The sequence below is a fragment of the Diabrotica virgifera genome, chromosome 4, assembly GCF_917563875.1.
Source record: "Diabrotica virgifera virgifera chromosome 4, PGI_DIABVI_V3a".
In the NCBI taxonomy this organism is placed as follows: Eukaryota; Metazoa; Arthropoda; class Insecta; order Coleoptera; family Chrysomelidae; genus Diabrotica; species Diabrotica virgifera.
In genome coordinates, this window is record NC_065446.1 from 213,059,869 (window position 1) to 213,078,679 (window position 18,811).

Below are 18,811 nucleotides of genomic sequence, written 5' to 3' on the forward strand. Positions count from 1 at the left end.
TGAGCGCTATACGCTTAACACTATAACTATTCTATACCTCCCAGAGACCATCAAGTAGTTGTAACCCCCCTCCCCTTAAGAATCATCCTGGTTACACCTCTGCTTACAATCAATTGTGGCTTAATCCCATCAAAAATATCATTGTCAACATAAAAGAGTTAAATAATCAATAAAATGGATATTAAAGTTGGTTCTATATTTAAAAAAATGGCCCGATTTTCATTGAAAAGTCCCGGATTTCAGGTATTATTTTCAGCCTTGTCCCGAATTCGACTGAATTGGAGTTGGTTACACTACATATGAGCATTGAATCCACGATGAAAATAAACTTCCTGTAGCTGGATGTATACCATAAATCACAAAAATACCAAGTTTTTTGTAAAAGGTATATATTAAAATACCCTAACGGAGTCCTGTTTTGCCCTGGGTAACGTCCAGGCATATCTTTAACATCAGATGATCTTTATATAAATATGTAAAACAACCATATCATTTACATTTAAAGGGTTTCTACCCAATACATTTTGGTGCCTCAGGCATGCAATTTTTGGCTTTTAAACACTGATTATGGATTCCTTAATCCGAAAACGTTTTGTATTGTTACCCTTTTTTAGGGTATTTTAATATATTCCTTTTACAAAAAACTTGGTATTTTTATATGAGCGTTGGTCTCTTTATTCCTCTATTCTTCGATCAGTTGCCTTACAATGAAAATTGCATCTGTTGTTGATCTGCCCTGCATAAAGCCAAATTGATTATCAGATATTTCGGTTTCTTCATATATCCGTCTATTAATTACTCTCTCCCATATATTCATGGTGTGGCTAAGTAGTTTTATAGCCCTATAGTTTTTACATTGTTTTATGTCTTCTTTGTTTTTGTAGGTAGGTACTAACGTACTGCTTCTCCATTCGTCTGGAATTTGTCCAACTTCCATAATTCTATTAAATAGACCTGCTAGCCAACTTATTTCTGTCTCTCCCAATGCTCTCCATACTTCCCCAGGAATGTCATCTAGTCCGACTGCTTTTCCTTTCTTTATTTTTTGAAGCGCTTGAGCCACTTCCTCGTTTGTTATTCTGGTAACCATTGCTGTTACTGTCTCTGTTAACCCGGCATTGGTCGCTAGGTAGGTTGTTACGCGAGTGGGCGCGCGTGAGATTTTCTCTCACATATCCAACTTTTGCCTTTCTTTACAAAATTTTACAAAAAAGATGAGGTGTCATCAACGATAAAGCCATTTGCTTTAAAAAGACACGACGTTTTTCTGTTTTATTATTATTATCTTTATATAAAATGTGACTATTGATGCCGCCAATATTTAACATTGAAAAATATATGGTAAGTGACCATCTACAACTAACCCGTGAAACAGAACATAGGAGATTCATATCATCGACCCACATCCACGGCGCCTTTTATTACATCATAAAAGGATATTATTTTAGGTTTTAAGGGGAAAAATAAAATTAATTTTAATACACAGTTAGTGACGCCGGTGGTCGCTTGATGAGAGAATCTCTCACATGAAGCGCACTGACTCAACAATATGGTGATACTAAGAAAACTGAGTCACTATCTGAGCGGGCAAGTCTATTAGATTGTCGAGGGAGGATAGTTAGGAGACTAGAAAGAACTACGGCGCGTATAACTTCCCAGAAAAAAAGTTGTGCGCAATTTTCTGAAACCGTGAGAGAAAATCTCATATAGCGACCACCCGCGGGTTAACTCCACAGGCTGTCTGTCAAATTCTTCATTTAATAAACTGTCAAAATACTTTCTCCATCTCTTTGTGACATGCTTTTCGTGATGAAAAACTGATGAATGAATACTGATGAACACTAAATCCTGAAATATTGAAATATTTTAACCATATATGTACATATAAACAAAAAAATAGAAAACCTAGGGTATCCCTCGAGAGCATACCTATAGAGAAATACAAAAAAGGAGAGAGAAAAAGATAGAGGAGATTTTATTGTACACTTACTAATTCGTTTCATGTTAGTCGTGTATGTAAAAACTTCAAAAAATTTTCCAATCGTGGTCCGAAGAGGCTCGGGATATATAGATTTGGTCCAAGCTGGTAAACTGAATCCAACATTGTCTTCAGTTTTTACACAATCCCATATGTCAAATGCGGTTGTAACATCCGTTATATTCATTCCACTGTGTTTGGTTAAGTAGGCATATAGGCCAGCATTTTCTGAGTCGTACGTTGTAAACTCTTGGCTAGCCAGTACCGCTTGCATTTCCGTCGTGAATGCTGGACAGTTTGGTGGATACACGAAATTAGACAAAACAATATTATTTGCAGGATGAATAGGTATAGGCTGCCAATTGATTTTATTTTCCCACCGTTGGTCATTTGTTGTTACAGGGAATAAACCATAAACGTTACTCTGTGCGGACATGTGAGTACGATCTACGTCTGTTGTTTGTGCATAGAAAAAAGATGGGTCGTACTTTTGGGGTATAAAGTTTGCATATCTACTTCTTGTGTATTGACCTAATTTCATATGCATTCTTTTTCCTTCCTAAAAATAAAAAAATTAATTGATTTCAAATAACCAAATAAGCCAATTGGGAAACAAGAAAAGATAAAAAATAAAATATTATACGTAGTACATTCTTTGACGGTTTTTGCGGTAAATTTTAAAGAACCGCTTGGATTGACTTGAAATTTGGCATGCATATACATAATATGTCAAAGAAAAAGAGTGATATTGTGCCGATGTGTTCTTTTGCTCTGGGGATGGGTACCACCCCTTCTCGGGGGTGGAAATATTTAACCTCAAAATAACCTCGGAAATTGATAGATATTTCAATTTGAGTAAAAAATCTTCTATACGACTTTTTCGGTAAATTGATATTTAGGAAGTTATTCACGATCGAAATTGATGATTTCCTACATGAAAAATGCATGTTTTTGAGTGGATTTTTAAAAATAACTCTAAAATGATGCATTTTTACGAAAAAGTCATTACAGTCAAAAATAAACCTTTTAAATTAATGAATGAAGTGCTGTTTTTTTAATTATTATAGCAATAACACAACCTAAGTTACAGCCTACATAAAATCGGGATTTTTTCGAATTAACCTTGAATCAAACATTTTATCATTAAATAACGAAAAAAATAGAGATTTTTAGAAAAAAATTATGGAAACATTTTTAAAGATTTTACTAATACCTTTAAAAGGAGCTAATATAAGAGTGATTTGGATAAAAAATGACCGAGTTATTACAAAAACAAAACGATTATGTCGTTGAAAGAACAAAAGGATAATTACTTAAATTGGTGAATTTTCCACAAAAATAAAAATTAACATTATTCCATACTCAATTAGGTTTATTTATAAACTAACTACGTGTTCTGAGATTTTAACCAGTAAAGTGCTTAGGTATGGAAAAAATTTCAATTTAGTATTAAATTATTTTTTGATATTTTATAAATGTTTTCCATTTTTTCAAAATTACTTGAAAACTAAAAGAAATTTGAAAAAAATATATCAATACTAAAATGTATTATTTTTCATACCGAAACTTTCTCAGTTTTTTAATATTAGTCTGAGCTCATTATCGGAGAATAGGCCATTTTTGGGGAAAGTTATTTACCAGCAATTTTATTGCTGGAATCGAATGTTATGACTGTATATATTAATAATATAGGTATGCAAAGTCCGCATATAATGTGCTACTTTTTTTATAAACAAAATGGCGCCCGAAAATCGTGTTTTTTTCAATTATTGCTCTATAACTCCGAAGATTTTAACTTTACAACAAAAATACTCAAATAAAAATTCACCGCAATTAAATTCTGCATAGAGAAATGTTTTTTCCGATCTGATCCGATGAAAAGTTTCCTCGGAAAATCCGGGTTTTCTCAACAAAATCTTTAATTTTCAAATAAAGTTTTAGATAACTAATTATCCACCAATAATTAAATAATTTGGTGACTTAAAAGCCTCCTTGGTTTGAATTATAGTTCCAGAAGCTGGTGAAAATTGAACGAATATTTTAGCAACAATTCAATTCTTCTTCTTGACTGGCTTTACAACTCGGGGTGAGTTTTCGCCGCATCCACTATGGCCCTCCATCGTCTGCGATCTTGCGCTTCGATTTGCCATTGTTGTACCCCAATCCTAGATAGATCGGTTTCAACATCATCCTTCCATCTTTTTCTGGGACGGCCCACTGATCTTCTACCGTCTGGTCTCTCGAAGAACACTGTCTTTAGCACTCTGTCTTCCTCTGATCTTACTACATGACCTGCCCATCTTATCCGATTAGCTTTTATATGTCTAACGATGTTTTCAGTACCATATAGAGTCACCAATTCAGCATTGCGGCGCCTTCTCCACTCTCCTGTCAATTCATCTCTTTGAGGACCAAATATCATTCTGAGGACTTTCCTTTCAAATATCAGCAATTTATTTATTTCTCGCTGATGTAGAGTCCATGTTTCACTCCCATATGTAACAACTGGGCGAATAATTGACATGTACAGTCTTAATTTAGATTGTCTTTTCAGCAGCTTAGATCTTAATAATGATGATAGGGAGTATAATGCTCTATTTCCCGCAGCTATTCTTGCTGAGACCTCTTTTTCTATGTGATTGTCCTCTGTGATTACTGCTCCCAGACATTTAAACTCTTTTACTACTTCAAAGTTGTGGTCATTAATAGTTACGTTCTGCCTAACTCTTGGTCTTGGATTTTTGGTCACCAGCATATATTTCGTCTTCTCTTCATTTATTCGAAGGTCCAGGTTACCTGTTTCCTCCTCGAGCTGTGAAAACACCTCTCTTACGTCTCTTGTAGAATGAGCGACTGCATCTAGATCATCGGCAAAGGCCAACAATAGTTTTGATCCTCGATTTGCGAATCATCCTGTTAGTTCAGACGATATTTTACTTATTGCGTATTCTAAAGCCAAATTGAATAGCAATGGTGATAAAGAGTCTCCTTGTCTAAGCCCTGATGTTATACTAAATGGCATCGATGTTCTGTTTCCTATCTTTACCTGTGCATATGAGTCTGCCACGCATATTTGAGTGAGCTGCACTAATTTTCTTGGTATTCCCATTTCTAGCATTGCTAGCCATAGTCTGCTTCTTTTTATCGAGTCATATGCTTGCTGGAAATCTACGAAGATTTGGTGTACATCTCGGTTGAATTCCCAGTTTTTTTTTCTAATATTTGTCGGATGGTAAATATTTGATCTATTGTTGACCTTCCACTTCGAAAGCCGCATTGGTAGTCGCCTAGAATATCTTCCGAATAAGGAGTGACTCTCTTTAGTAAGATAATTGATAGAATCTTATACGCTGTACTAATAAGCGATATGCCTTTGTAGTTTCGGAATTGCTCTTTATTTCCCTTCTTATGTATGGGTATTATAACAATTCCATTCCATTCTCTAGGCATTTTCTGCTGTTGCCATACTCTGAGAATAATGTCATACAATTTTTGATGTAAAACGTTTCCTCCTTTTTTTATCAATTCTCCATTTATACCATCATTTCCTGGTCTAGCAGCCTTCTAAGATAAAGCTCTCGGTCACTGTTACCGCCAGATGAGAAACCCGTGCCGTGATGCGTTGTATAAATGCAAAATATATACAGTATGTCCCTGTAAGTTGTATCCATATGGAAAACTTTTTTATTATTAATTTTACGAAAAAAAGTTATTCTTTATAAAAAGCTCTGCATGGTCCAAAACCTAAGATTTAACCATCAAATATCAAAGTTTTTGAATATTATACGAGGTATATCAAAAAGTTTGAATTTCACTCAAGAGTAAAATAGCTTTATTTTTCGTAATATTGGAAATTGCTATTATGAAAAGTTGTTTGGAATCAAATTTATATTCTAATATGCAATTACATCCTTCTAATTGAAAAAAATTTTTTTTTGAGAAATTATGGATAACTATCATTATTTTTTCAGTTATTTCAATTCTGATAACTCATTTATTATTAATTTTACGAAAAAAAGTGATTCTTAATAGAAAGTTCTGGATGGTCTAAACCTTAAAATACAGAAATCTTATATCAAATTTGATCAATTTTATACGAGGTATGTCAAAAAAGATAAATTTAGATCAAAAGTAAAGTACCTTTATAGTTCAGAATATTTCAATTAGAAGGATATAATTACATACTGAAACATAGTTTTTAATTCTAAATAACTTTTCGTAATGACAATTTTCGATATTGTGAAAAATAAACGTATTTTACTCTTGAGCGAAATTCATATTTTTTGACATACCTCGTATAAAATTGATAAAATTTGACAAAAGATGGTTGTATTTTAGATTTTAGACCATGTAGAACTTTTTATTAAGAATTACTTTTTTTCGTAAAATTACTAATAAAAGAGTTATCTGAATTAAAATAACTGAAAATAATGTTAGTTATCCATAATTTTTCAAAAAAAAAATGTTTTCAATTAGAAGGATGTAATTGCATACTAGAATACAGCTTTTAATTCCAAACAACTTTTCATAACAGCAATTTTCAATATTGTGAAAAATAAAGCTACTTTATTCTTGAGAGAAATTCAAACTTTTTGACATACCTCGTATAATATTCAAAAAATTTGACATTTGGTGGTTTAATCGCAGGTTTTGGATCATGCAGAGCTTTTTAAAAAGAATAACTTTTTTTCGTAAAATTAATAATAAAAAAGTTTTCCATATGGATACAACTTACAGGGACATACTGTATATATAAAAATATATATTTTCAAAAAACCTTTTTTCTACGAATGTGCAAAAATGTCTACTTTCGCGGACGCATTTTAGTTTAGAAAGTTTCACTTTTCCGCACGCGTTTTTTACTTTTCCACACGCGTGTTAATTTAGATATGTTAATATGGCCTTAAAGTAATTATAATACATGCAATAAACTAATATTTAGATATTATTTACTAATTTATTTCAAATATATCTTATTATGTTCCTGTTTTAATGAAATTAACGCGACAATTCGATGAAATAAAATTATGTTGACATAATATTCGAAAGTCAAATCGGTAGACAATAACAGTCGTTTTGAATCATCGTCATGAAAACCAAGATCGTCGTCATGCTAACTAATTACATTGAAAGTTTGGTTTTGACAACCTTGTCAAAGAATTAAATTGTGTATGTATTTTCATATTAATTAATTTAATTGATTAAAATTTGGTAATTTTTTAAAGAGTCTTAGAAAAAATATTGTTCCTAACTCTTGCAGAAAGTCTCTTTTCCGCACGCGACTGCAGTTTGCCGAACGACGCGAAGCGGGAGTTGAAGCGGGAAGAATGACTTTCTGCACTTGTTAGGAAAATAACTATTTACCACATAGTGATGTAAGGCGACAATACATTACATTATGTTACATTATAATACAATACAAAAACAACTTAATCTTAAATTTAACTAGTAACTGCTATACATTTATATTGCACAAATTTGACCCACTCCTTCTTATTTCTAGCCAGTGTCCTTGTTTTTATCCACGTTGTTCCCCTTTTCTCGAATATTTTGCCTAGTGTTCTATCCTATGTATGTCGTGGTCTACCTTTATTATTTCTTCTTTGCGTTTTTGCCTGCCAAATTTCTTTCACCGGTTTTGTCTGATCCATTCTCTGAAGATGACCCCACCAACTGAGTTGCCTTCTCTCTATAAATTCTAACGTTGACTCGATTTCCAAATCTTCTCTTATTTGAGTGTATCGTAGTCTATCCCTTTTGGTAACTCCTCGAACTCGTCTCGAAGGTATTTCATTTCTACTGCCTGTATTTTACTCTTTTGTCGTTCTGTTAGTACCCATGACTCGCAACCAAATGTTAATACATGTCTATATATTGACTTGATCACATAAATTTTTGTTTTTCGTGTTATTTATTTTTTATTTATGAATTTATTGCTCATTGTATAGGTTCATTGTTTTTTGAATTCTGTTATTAATTTCTGTTTCCTGTTTTCCGTTGTCCTCTAATTCTACTCCTAAGTATTGGAATGTTCGTGATTGTTCTATATTTACTTCTACTTTTATGTTTATCTTTTCTGCTTCTTCTTTTTCCCCCATGACCATAACTTTTGTTTTATTTTTATTGTCATTCCATATTTTTTTAGTGTTTCATTCCATATTCCTATATTGCTTTGTAGTTGTTTCTCATTTTCGGCCAATATGACGACGTCATCGGCGAATGCTCCTTCTGAAATGTCTACTCTTCTTAACCCTGGAAGCTCACACCTGGGTGTGAGATACCCATCGCCACACTTAACTGCATGTAGCTTGCGCAGCTGCATTTCAATGGTAATGCTGCTTTATGTAAATTCAGTCTCTAGTCTGCCAAGGATGGGTGTGTAGTTGCGGTCTCATTTGAGCAATATTTCCAATCACGAGAATTTATTGAATACAGGCTAGGGTATGTAGCACCCATGTGTGAGGTTTGCGATCAAGTGTGCGTTCAAGTTAATGACTTTTTTAACTATTTAGAATGGGAAATAAGCCACAATATTATTAAAAAATGATTTTTATTAACGTTTCGACGCCCAAATCGGGTGCCGTTGTCAAAATACAAAATACTATTAATATTAACAAAAATGTTGTTGCTTAGTAAAAAAATTCTTCTAATAATTTATTTAATTTGACTCATTTATATCGGCAATTCAGATACATATGATACATTTTAAAGTAGAAGACTTTAAAATGATATTGCCAATATTTATGAGTTGCGTTCCTGGGACGACTTTACTGAAAGATAGTTCATTCGATTACATGAAATCAACCCCAACTCAAGAATATCCGTCACAAAAAATCATAGCATGTGATCTGTCTTTAAAAAGACGACCACATGCAATGGTGACATTAAAATTCTCGCGTTAGAGATCTCATAGTAAATCACGAGGGAAAACCAGGAAAAACCTCGTGATACTATCCCGACATCGTAAGTATTTGGTCTTACATTTAATTTACTCTCAAAATTAATACCAAATTCTGACTTTACTATAATTTTGTTTAAATTATAAATAATATCAATAATACATGGGTATATAAGTAATACTAAAATATAAAATATGTACTAACTCGACTATTGACTTACTAATTGTGTATTATATAAGACTCCAAAATATTCTACATAGAGCCAGTTTGTCAATGATCCGGGAAAGGTTACAATTTCACAGGTCAAATTTATTTTTTATTGAACAAGACATCGTAAGTATTAAAGATTTGCTTTTCGGAATGATATCAAATTCTGATTTTGATCGAATTATTTTTAGTTTACACATAATTTATCAAAATTCATATCAGAAACAAAGAAATATACATTTAAATAAATTTAATATTCTTTTAGAACAAAATAGTATACATACTTTTGATAACCTAAATAGAAATAATGACATATTAGCGACAGTTGTCAATCTATCAAATAGACAGTTAAATGCAACGGAGAATTTGGTATTGTCAAAGGGTTTAAACTATGCTGTTACTCATCCATCTATTCCAAAATTAGACATAATTAGTTCAGTGGAAAAAATATCACAGTGTTTACCAACTCATGAAAAAGAACAGTATAGGGTACTATGTAAATTTGAATTGGAAAAGACAAATCAAATTGAACAGAACATCAGTAAAGAGGAAATTAAAGCTTTAAAAACTTTAAAAAATGATGACTCCATAACGATCCTACCAGCAGATAAAGGAAATGCAACTGTAATAATGGATAAAATACAATACGAGGACAAAATTACAGATCTAATTACAAATGGACCTTATACCAAATTAACGAAGGATCCAACGAAAACACTGGAAAACAAAATCTATAGAACTTTATTCAAATTTAAAAATGATCTAACATACTATCAAAGAAAATTAATTACACCTCATTACAGTAAGTCACCACATTTTTATGGAGTACCGAAAATTCATAAAGCGAACATACCACTTAGACCCATTTGTAGTACCATCAGTTCTCCTTGTAGTGAACTATCAAAATTTTTATTAAACATTATAAAACCATTTGCTAATAATGATGACACATTTATAAAAAATACAAAACATTTTGTAAACAAATTATCAACTATTGAGTTTAATCCAAATAATATTTTAGTAAGTTTTGACATAAACAGTTTATTTACAAATGTGCCATTAGATAAAACTTTAAACATAATCAAAACGAAATTAGAGAATGATGATACATTGACAACTAGGACAAAACTAAATATATCAGCTATAATGGAGTTATTGACATTATGTACTAATAATACCTATTTTCAACTAAATAATGAATTTTATAAACAAAATTTTGGTCTAGCAATGGGCTCCTCTTTATCTCCATTATTGGCTAATATATTTATGGAGGATTTCGATACTAATATCATTTCTAAACAAAATTTAAAAACCCACTGTATGGTGGAGATATGTAGATGATGTGTTTTCAATATGGCCTCATAGATCAGAATTGTTGGATACATTCCTGAATATTATAAACGATCAAGAAGAGACAATAAAATTTACAATGGAAAAGGAATATAATAACACCCTGCCTTTCCTCGATGTTTTAGTCTTAAAGAAGGATACTGGATATGAGACTCAAGTGTATAGAAAACCAACACATACCAACAGATATCTCAATTACAAATCAAATCACAACATCAACGTTAAAAAGGGAATCATAAAATCCTTATATGATAGAGCCAAAATTACTTGTTCTAACGAAAATTCCTTTTTAGAAGAAAAACAATTCTTAACATCTGTTTTATTAAAAAATGATTATCCTTTATCGTTTATAAATAAGGAATTGTCAAGATTGGATCGAATGGAACAGAACAACATAGAACGGGATCCTACAACATTCACAAGAAATAATACGAGGAAAATATCAATACCATACATAAAAGGACTATCCGAGAAACTTAAAACAATAGGAAATAAATTCAACATTTCAACAACATTCAAAACAACCAACACATTGAGATCTATTCTATCTAAAACTAAACCTAACAATGAACAAGAAAGGACAAAGAATTGTATTTATAAAATACCTTGTGAATGCGAACAGTTTTATATAGGTGAAACATCAAGACCATTAAACGTTAGAATAAGTGAACATCAATCTTATATTAAAAATAGAGAATTTGATAGATCTCAAATATGTCAACACGCATGGGATAATGAACATAGAGTTCAGTGGAGAGATTCAAGTATAGTCCTGAAAGAAACAGATAGTAAAAAGAGAAAAATCAAAGAAGCGGCTCTAATTATGCTAAACGAAACCAATTGTGTCGCAAATTCCTCGGTGGAATGCAGTAGGATGTGGATACCCATACTGAAAGAGGAAGTCAATAGAAAGAAAATACCACAATTAGTAAGTCAATAGTCGAGTTAGTACATATTTTATATTTTAGTATTACTTATATACCCATGTATTATTGATATTATTTATAATTTAAACAAAATTATAGTAAAGTCAGAATTTGGTATTAATTTTGAGAGTAAATTAAATGTAAGACCAAATACTTACGATGTCGGGATAGTATCACGAGGTTTTTCCTGGTTTTCCCTCGTGATTTACTATGAGATCTCTAACGCGAGAATTTTAATGTCACCATTGCATGTGGTCGTCTTTTTAAAGACAGATCACATGCTATGATTTTTTGTGACGGATATTCTTGAGTTGGGGTTGATTTCATGTAATCGAATGAACTATCTTTCAGTAAAGTCGTCCCAGGAACGCAACTCATAAATATTGGCAATATCATTTTAAAGTCTTCTACTTTAAAATGTATCATATGTATCTGAATTGCCGATATAAATGAGTCAAATTAAATAAATTATTAGAAGAATTTTTTTACTAAGCAACAACATTTTTGTTAATATTAATAGTATTTTGTATTTTGACAACGGCACCCGATTTGGGCGTCGAAACGTTAATAAAAATCATTTTTTAATAATATTGTGGCTTATTTCCCATTCTAAATAGTTAAAATTGTAAAAATGCCACAAAAAAATAGCTTCAGAACAACATCAAGTTAATGACCTAACAACACAACATCCCACAAATTTAGTAAAGAAAACTAGGTGTTATTTCTGCAAAGGCAAAGATGGAAAAGCTAAGCGTGCATGCTCGGCTTGCTATAAAGCATAATGCATGGAGCATAGAGCCACACTGTCTTATGAGTGTAGTTACTAAAATGAGTGAAACTGAAATACCTGGCTAAGAATGAATATGAGTTCTATAATCAAAAGGTGTTATATTTTAGTTAGAAAGACCATTTTGTTGTTAAATTAAATTAAAATATTTTGAATTATGTTTCCGGTTTTTTAAAAAATATTTTTTAATTATTTTTAGGTATTTTTAATATTTTGTACTTTTGTGTTACTACAATAATTAAGAGAGAGAAAATAAAATTAGTGATTTAATTATTAGTATGTATTCAATAGTGATTAGAGAGTCTCTGGAAATCATAAAATATTTACTTTTTTTTTATTTCTTCACAAAAAATCATTGGGTATCTGACACCCATGTGTGAGGTTTATGTAAAAAAAAATAGGTGTGATCTTCCAGGGTTAAATTTCCATAACCCACATGCATTTTTTTCACTTTTACTTTACAGTTTTTAATTATCTCATCCATGTAAATTATAAATAGTGTTGGACTTAATCCTCCTCCTTGTCTCAGTCCCTCGTTCGTAGTAAATGGTTTTGATGTTCTGTTTTGGCTGATGATATAATTCGCATTGTTGTTGTGAATGTTCTAAATTACCCTTATTATTTTGTTACTTATGCCTCTCTTCTCTAATATTTCCCATAATTTTTGCGTTGGTACCGTGTCAAAAGCCTTTTCAAGATCTATGTAAGCCATATACACCTTTTTCTCCTGTTGCTGCTATTTTTCTATTATTTGTTTGATTGTAAATATATGATCCTGGGTGCTTCTGCCTTTTCTGAAACCGCTTTGTGATTCCTCTAATGTGCTGTAAATTTTTCCGATTATTTCTTTGTTCAGTATTTTTTCATATATTTTCATGGCTGTGCTTAACAGTGTTATTCCTCTGTAATTGTTGTAATCTGTTCTATTGCCCTTTTTATAAATCGGCACTATCTCTGCCTTCTGCCAGTCCATAGGTATCTGTTCTTCTCTTCAAACTGAATTAAATATTTTTAATAATAGCTCTCTTGCATTTTGTCCCATTTTTTTTATCATTTCACTGGTTATTCTGTCATACCCTGGTGCTTTCCGTTTTTCATTTCTGCAATAACTTCTTGCAGTTCATTTATGGTTATAGGGTCTACATTGTCTACTTCTATTCTCTGGTTCTCTACATTGTTTTCTTCTTAATAGCAGTGAGTTTATAGCATCTCTTGGAAATATTCTCTCCATCTGTTCATTATTCCATTTGCTTTTGTAAGAATTTCGCCAGTTTTACTCTTTATGTTTTTTGTTTCTTGTTTTTTTCCTTTTCTCATTGATTTTAATACTCCATAAAACAGTTTTTGGTTCTCTTTACTGTTTTTTCCATATTTTCTTTAAATTCTCTCCATTTGTCCTTCTTTGCCTTTGTAACCAGTTCTTTTACTAGTCTCCTATGTTTTTTATATTCTTCATATTTTTCTGGTGTTTTGTTTTGTAAGTATATTTTCCAAACATTTTTCTTTCTTTTAATTTGTTGTTATATTTATTTATCCCATTGTTATATTTATTTATTCCACCATGCAATTTGCTTTCTTATATCGCTCTTTTTACTTGTTCCGCATACTTCTGTCGCTGTATTTAGTATTATCTCTTTGAAGTAGTTCCATAATTGTTCAGCGTTTTGACCCTCTCTATTTTCTTTAGTATTTTCTAGTTTTTGATTTACGATCATTAGCATGGTATAGTTAGACCCAAACCCAGACATCCAAAGTGAAAGTTATCCTCCAACACCAAATTGTTCTATATGGTCCATATAATGTTCAGAAAAAAGTCACTCCATTTTGAGCGTCGGGTTTGGGGGGGGGGAGAGGGGGAGAAATCTGTAAATTCGTAGTTTTTTAGGTTTTTCGTCAACATTTCTAAAACTATGCGGTTTAGCATGAACAACCCTCTATACGAAATTGTTCTACATTAAATTTGAAATAAAAAGGCCCTATGCATAACCCTTGTAAAATGAACGGTTCCAAAGTTACGGAGGTAGTATAGTATAATTGGTCCAAAAAAAGGCCTAACCCAAACATCCAAAGTGAAAGTTATCCTCCAGCACCAAATTGTTCTATATGGTCCACATAATGTTAAAAAAAAAGTCACACCATTTTGAGCGTCCGGTTTGGGGGGGACATGGGGGAGAAGTCGGTAAATAAGTAGTTTCTTTAAGTTTTTCGTCAATATTTCTAAAACTATGCTTTAGCGTAAAGAATGTTCTATAGAAAAATGTTCTACATAAAATTTAAAACAAAAAAGGTTGTATACATAATTGTTATAAAATCAACGGTTCCAGAGTTACGGAGGGTGAAATGTGGAGGTTTTCGATACTTTTTATATTTACCGATTTCTCCCCCCTTCCCCCCCCAAACCCGACGCTCAAAATGGTGTGACTTTTTTCTGAACATTATGTGGACCATATAGAACAATTTGGTGTTGGAGGATAACTTTCACTTTGGATGTTTGGGTTTTTGGTATAGTTATACCATACATTGCCCAAAAAAATACAAAAAGTATCGAGAACACTTTTCACCCCCCGTATCTCTGGAACCGTTGATGTTATAACAATTATGTATACAAGATTTTTTGTTTTAAATTTCATGTAGAACATTTTTGTATATAACATTGTTTACGCTAAAGCATAGTTTTAGAAATATTGACGAAAAACATAAAAAACTACTAATTTACCGACTTCTCCCTCATCTGCCCCCCAAACCGGACTCTCAATGCAATGGTGTAACTTTTTACTGAACAATATGTGGACCATACAGAACAATGTGCTGTTGGAGGAAACCTTTTACTTTGGATGTTTGGGTTAGGCCTTTTTTTGGACCAGTTATACTATACTACCTCCGTAACTTTGGAACCATGCATTTTAGAAAGATTATGCATAGGGCCTTTTTTATTTCAAATTTAATGAACAATTTTGTATAGAAAGTTGTTCATGCTAAACCGCATAGTTTTAGAAATATTGACGAAAAACCTAAAAAACTACGAATTTACCGATTTCTCCCCCCTCTCTCCCCCAAACCCGACGCTCAAAATGGTGTGACTTTTTTCTGGATATTGTGTGGACGATATAGAACAATTTGGTGTTAAAGGATAACTTTCACTTTGGATGTCTGGGTTATGCCATCTTTTGGATCAACTATACTATGCTACATCTGGTACTTCTCAGAATTCTCTGTATTTCTCAACTTATATGACCTAATAGTTTCATATTCTTTCTTCTTTTCTTGCATTTTGTGAATGTTGTTATTATCTGACATATTTTGTTTTATTTGAAGCCGCTCAGAAAGAATGCGACGTGCTGGGAGAAATGTGGCAACACTGCCTTACAAATCAATTCCCCCTCTTTTTCGCCGAACATCTTTCGCCTTGGTACATTGCTCAGTATCGGCCTAGCAGCCTTCTAAGGTAAAGCTCCCTGTCACTGTTACCGCCAGATGAGAAACTCGTGCCGTGATGCGTTGTATAAATGCAAAATGGATTTAACCCATTGACATTCAACTTTTTTTATTTAGTTTGTTTGTTATCACTTTGGGCGTTATATTAGTGTTGTGTTTAATAACCCAATTATTCCTCTGTAATTCTCCGGGTCCGATTTTTTCCCTTTTAGAAGAAAGGTATTAGGATGCTTGATCTCCATTCTTTTAGTATTCTGTTTTATTCTATTATTTTTTGGATTAATTTTAATAGTTGTTTGGTCAGATCTTGACCTCCGTACTTTAGGAGTTAATTCGATATTCTGGCCTCTCCTGGTAATTTTCTATTTTTTAATTTCCTTAATGCTTCCGTTACCTCTGCCTCTTCAATGTTTATTTTTTCGTTGGTGTTCAGTTCAAATGTTGGTGGTTCGTTATTGTCACCTTTAGCAAACAGAGATCGAAAATAGTATGCCCAATTTCCTTCTGAATATGTTTCGTTTTTATTAGTTCGTTCATCTCTTTTCTTTGTCCTCTGATAACAAACAAACTGAATAAAATTATAATATTAGCAGACCAACAACAAGGTTTTAGGTCGTAAAAATCATGCACTGACGCTATATTTCTAATGAGGCAGGTTCAAGAGAAATCGTTAGAATAAAACAAACCTGCATACTTATGTTTCGTGGACCTTAAACAGACACTTGACAGGGTCAAATTAAATGACGTTATCCATTTATTTTACGCGAGAGAGGTACCTCTAGTAATAAATAAAACGATCGAAAATATCTAACAGAATACAATATAAGCAAAATTAGATGAAGAACTAACTGACCCAATTAATAGATAATTAATAGATAATAAGGTGTAGATTAGAGTTGGAGGGTCAGTGATAATAGAAAAAGTCATGAAGTTTAAAAATCTAGGCATCACACTGTCTAGCTACGGAAAGCTCGAAACAGAAGTGGAATATCAGGTGAATAAAGCAAACAGAGCCGCAGGTTGCCTGAATGAAACAACATAAAGAAATAAAAATATCAGAAAAGAAGTGAAAGGCAGAATTTATAAAACAGTCCTGAGACCAATAATGACATATACCTGATACAGAAAGGACAAAAAGGATGCTAGAAACAGCAGAGATGAAAACACGTCGAAAAGTTGATGGTAAGACACTATGGGAGAGAGCTAGAAATGCAGATATATGACGGAGATGCAAGGTGGGCAACATTAATAACTGGGTGAAAAACAGAAGAGTACAATGGAACGACCACATAAGCCGAATGGCGACAAATAGAGTAGTAAGGACGGCTAGAGACGGTTCCCCAATAGAAAAACGATCAGTGGGAAGACCACAAAGACGATCGAATGACATTGAAAAGGAGGCACATTGAAAAACAGTTAATCGAAGTTTATCAGGAAAAGTGCATATCTGTTTTGAATGTCCGCAAATGGTTTAAAGAATTCAGTGAAGGCCGAATTAACGATTAAGATCGGAGCGGAAGACTTTCAGTTTCAGACGAATTTGTCGAGAAAGTTAAAAGAATATTGCTCGAAGATCGGAGGTTTACCAATAATGACTTGGTCTGCGACTTCCTACACGACAATTCATGAGATATTAACAAAAATTAGACTATCACATGCAGGGCAAAGGAAGTGTGGGAAGAAGAAAAATATCATGGCTTCCAAATCTACGTGAATTGTCAGGGTGTAGTTCGATTGAATTTTTAGGCGCGCTGCTAACAAAGTCGCAGTGGGCATGATGATTTCCAATCTCCGCTAAGAGTGGCACGTGAAGAAGAAGACTTTCACAAAGTTTATGCACGGAGGGTACCGCGATTTCTTACATAAAATCACAAACAGCAACGTGTTGAGTGCGCCCAGTAGTTGTTGCAACAATCTGAAGACAGCAAGGAATAATTTTTATACCGTTGTTACATGAAACAAGAGTATTTCAGTTTACCCCCGATATCAAGCAAAAATTACGTGAATGAACCCACTCAACTTTGCCGAAGCCGAAGGAGTGTAAACAAATGCAGTATGTGGGAACGTGATGACAAACGTCTTTTTGAACAGGAAAGGCCTACTGTTAAGAAATTTTTTGCTTCATGGAACAACACTAACGTGCAATTCAGAACCAACGGCGAGGACGATTGTCCAGTGGTCTCAGGCTGCTCCATAACATCTCTCGGCATCAAACTGAACAACTGCTGAGAGATTTTCGCTAAACTTTCGTTCCCCATCCCCTACCATCTGGACCTAGCACCAAGTGATCATTACTTATTCCCAAAATTAAAGGAAGACTTGGGTGGCTTACGCTTTATAGACCAGGCAGTATCGTCGCCCCCGCTAGCGAAATTATTCCGATTCGATTATTTTGCAAAAACTTACTCAAAAAGAGGTCCTTATAACATATCAACAGGGTGCCGGGCGGTGCCGTGGTCGAAAAATTGTTTAAACAATTTTTTTTTAAACAAATTCACAAAAATAATTTTTTTATTTCGAACAAAAGTTTTTTAGATAAATTGGCTTATTCTGAGCAAAAAAGGTCTCTTGTCATTTTTTTCTAAAATTGATTTTTGTCGAGTTATATGCGACTAAAAATTTGAAAAATGCGAAAATGGCCATTTTTAAGGCTTAACCCGGGAGTAGTCGCGCTCACTTCTGTAACGTCGATAGTCGCGTGTGAGATTCTATCTCAAAATACGAATTTAAAACAAATTTTTATTTTGTACTATTTTCATCTACTTTTTATATTGAAAATATATTTCTAACAATTTTATTAAAAAAACCTGTGGTAACGGCCACCTGCTAACATCGGCCATCTGTCCTAACGGCCAGTTTAAAAATTTCCCAAACCAATTATATTTATGTAGACTACAAACACTGGCAATACCGTCCACCTTTCTATATCGGCCAATAGTTCTTTCATTTTTAGTGGCCGTTACTGACAAATTTTACTGTACAGTAAAACCTGTGTTAACGGCCACCTGCCAACATCGGCCACCTGTCCTAACGGCCAGTTTAAAAATTTCCCAAAATAATTATATGTACATAGACTACAAAAACTGGCAATAGCGGCCACCTTTCTATATCGGTCAATAGTTCTTTCACTTTTAGTGGTCGTTACTGACAGGTTTTACTGTATTACGAAAAAGGATGAAATGTGAGATTCTATCTAACGGCGCGACTACTCGCGGGTTAAAGCTAATTG

At 33.0% G+C, this 18,811-nt stretch overlaps 1 protein-coding gene across 1 annotated transcript in view; it reads right to left on the reverse strand.

The window, feature by feature from the left end:
- The window catches only part of LOC126878428 (prostatic acid phosphatase-like), a 60,916-nt gene that overhangs the window by 12,605 nt on the left and 29,500 nt on the right, over positions 1–18,811 (reverse strand). Inside the window, exon 3 of the mRNA XM_028279905.2 lies at positions 1,991–2,537. Within this exon, the coding sequence (XP_028135706.2) occupies positions 1,991–2,537 (547 nt within the window). The remainder of the gene's footprint in view (positions 1–1,990; positions 2,538–18,811) is intronic.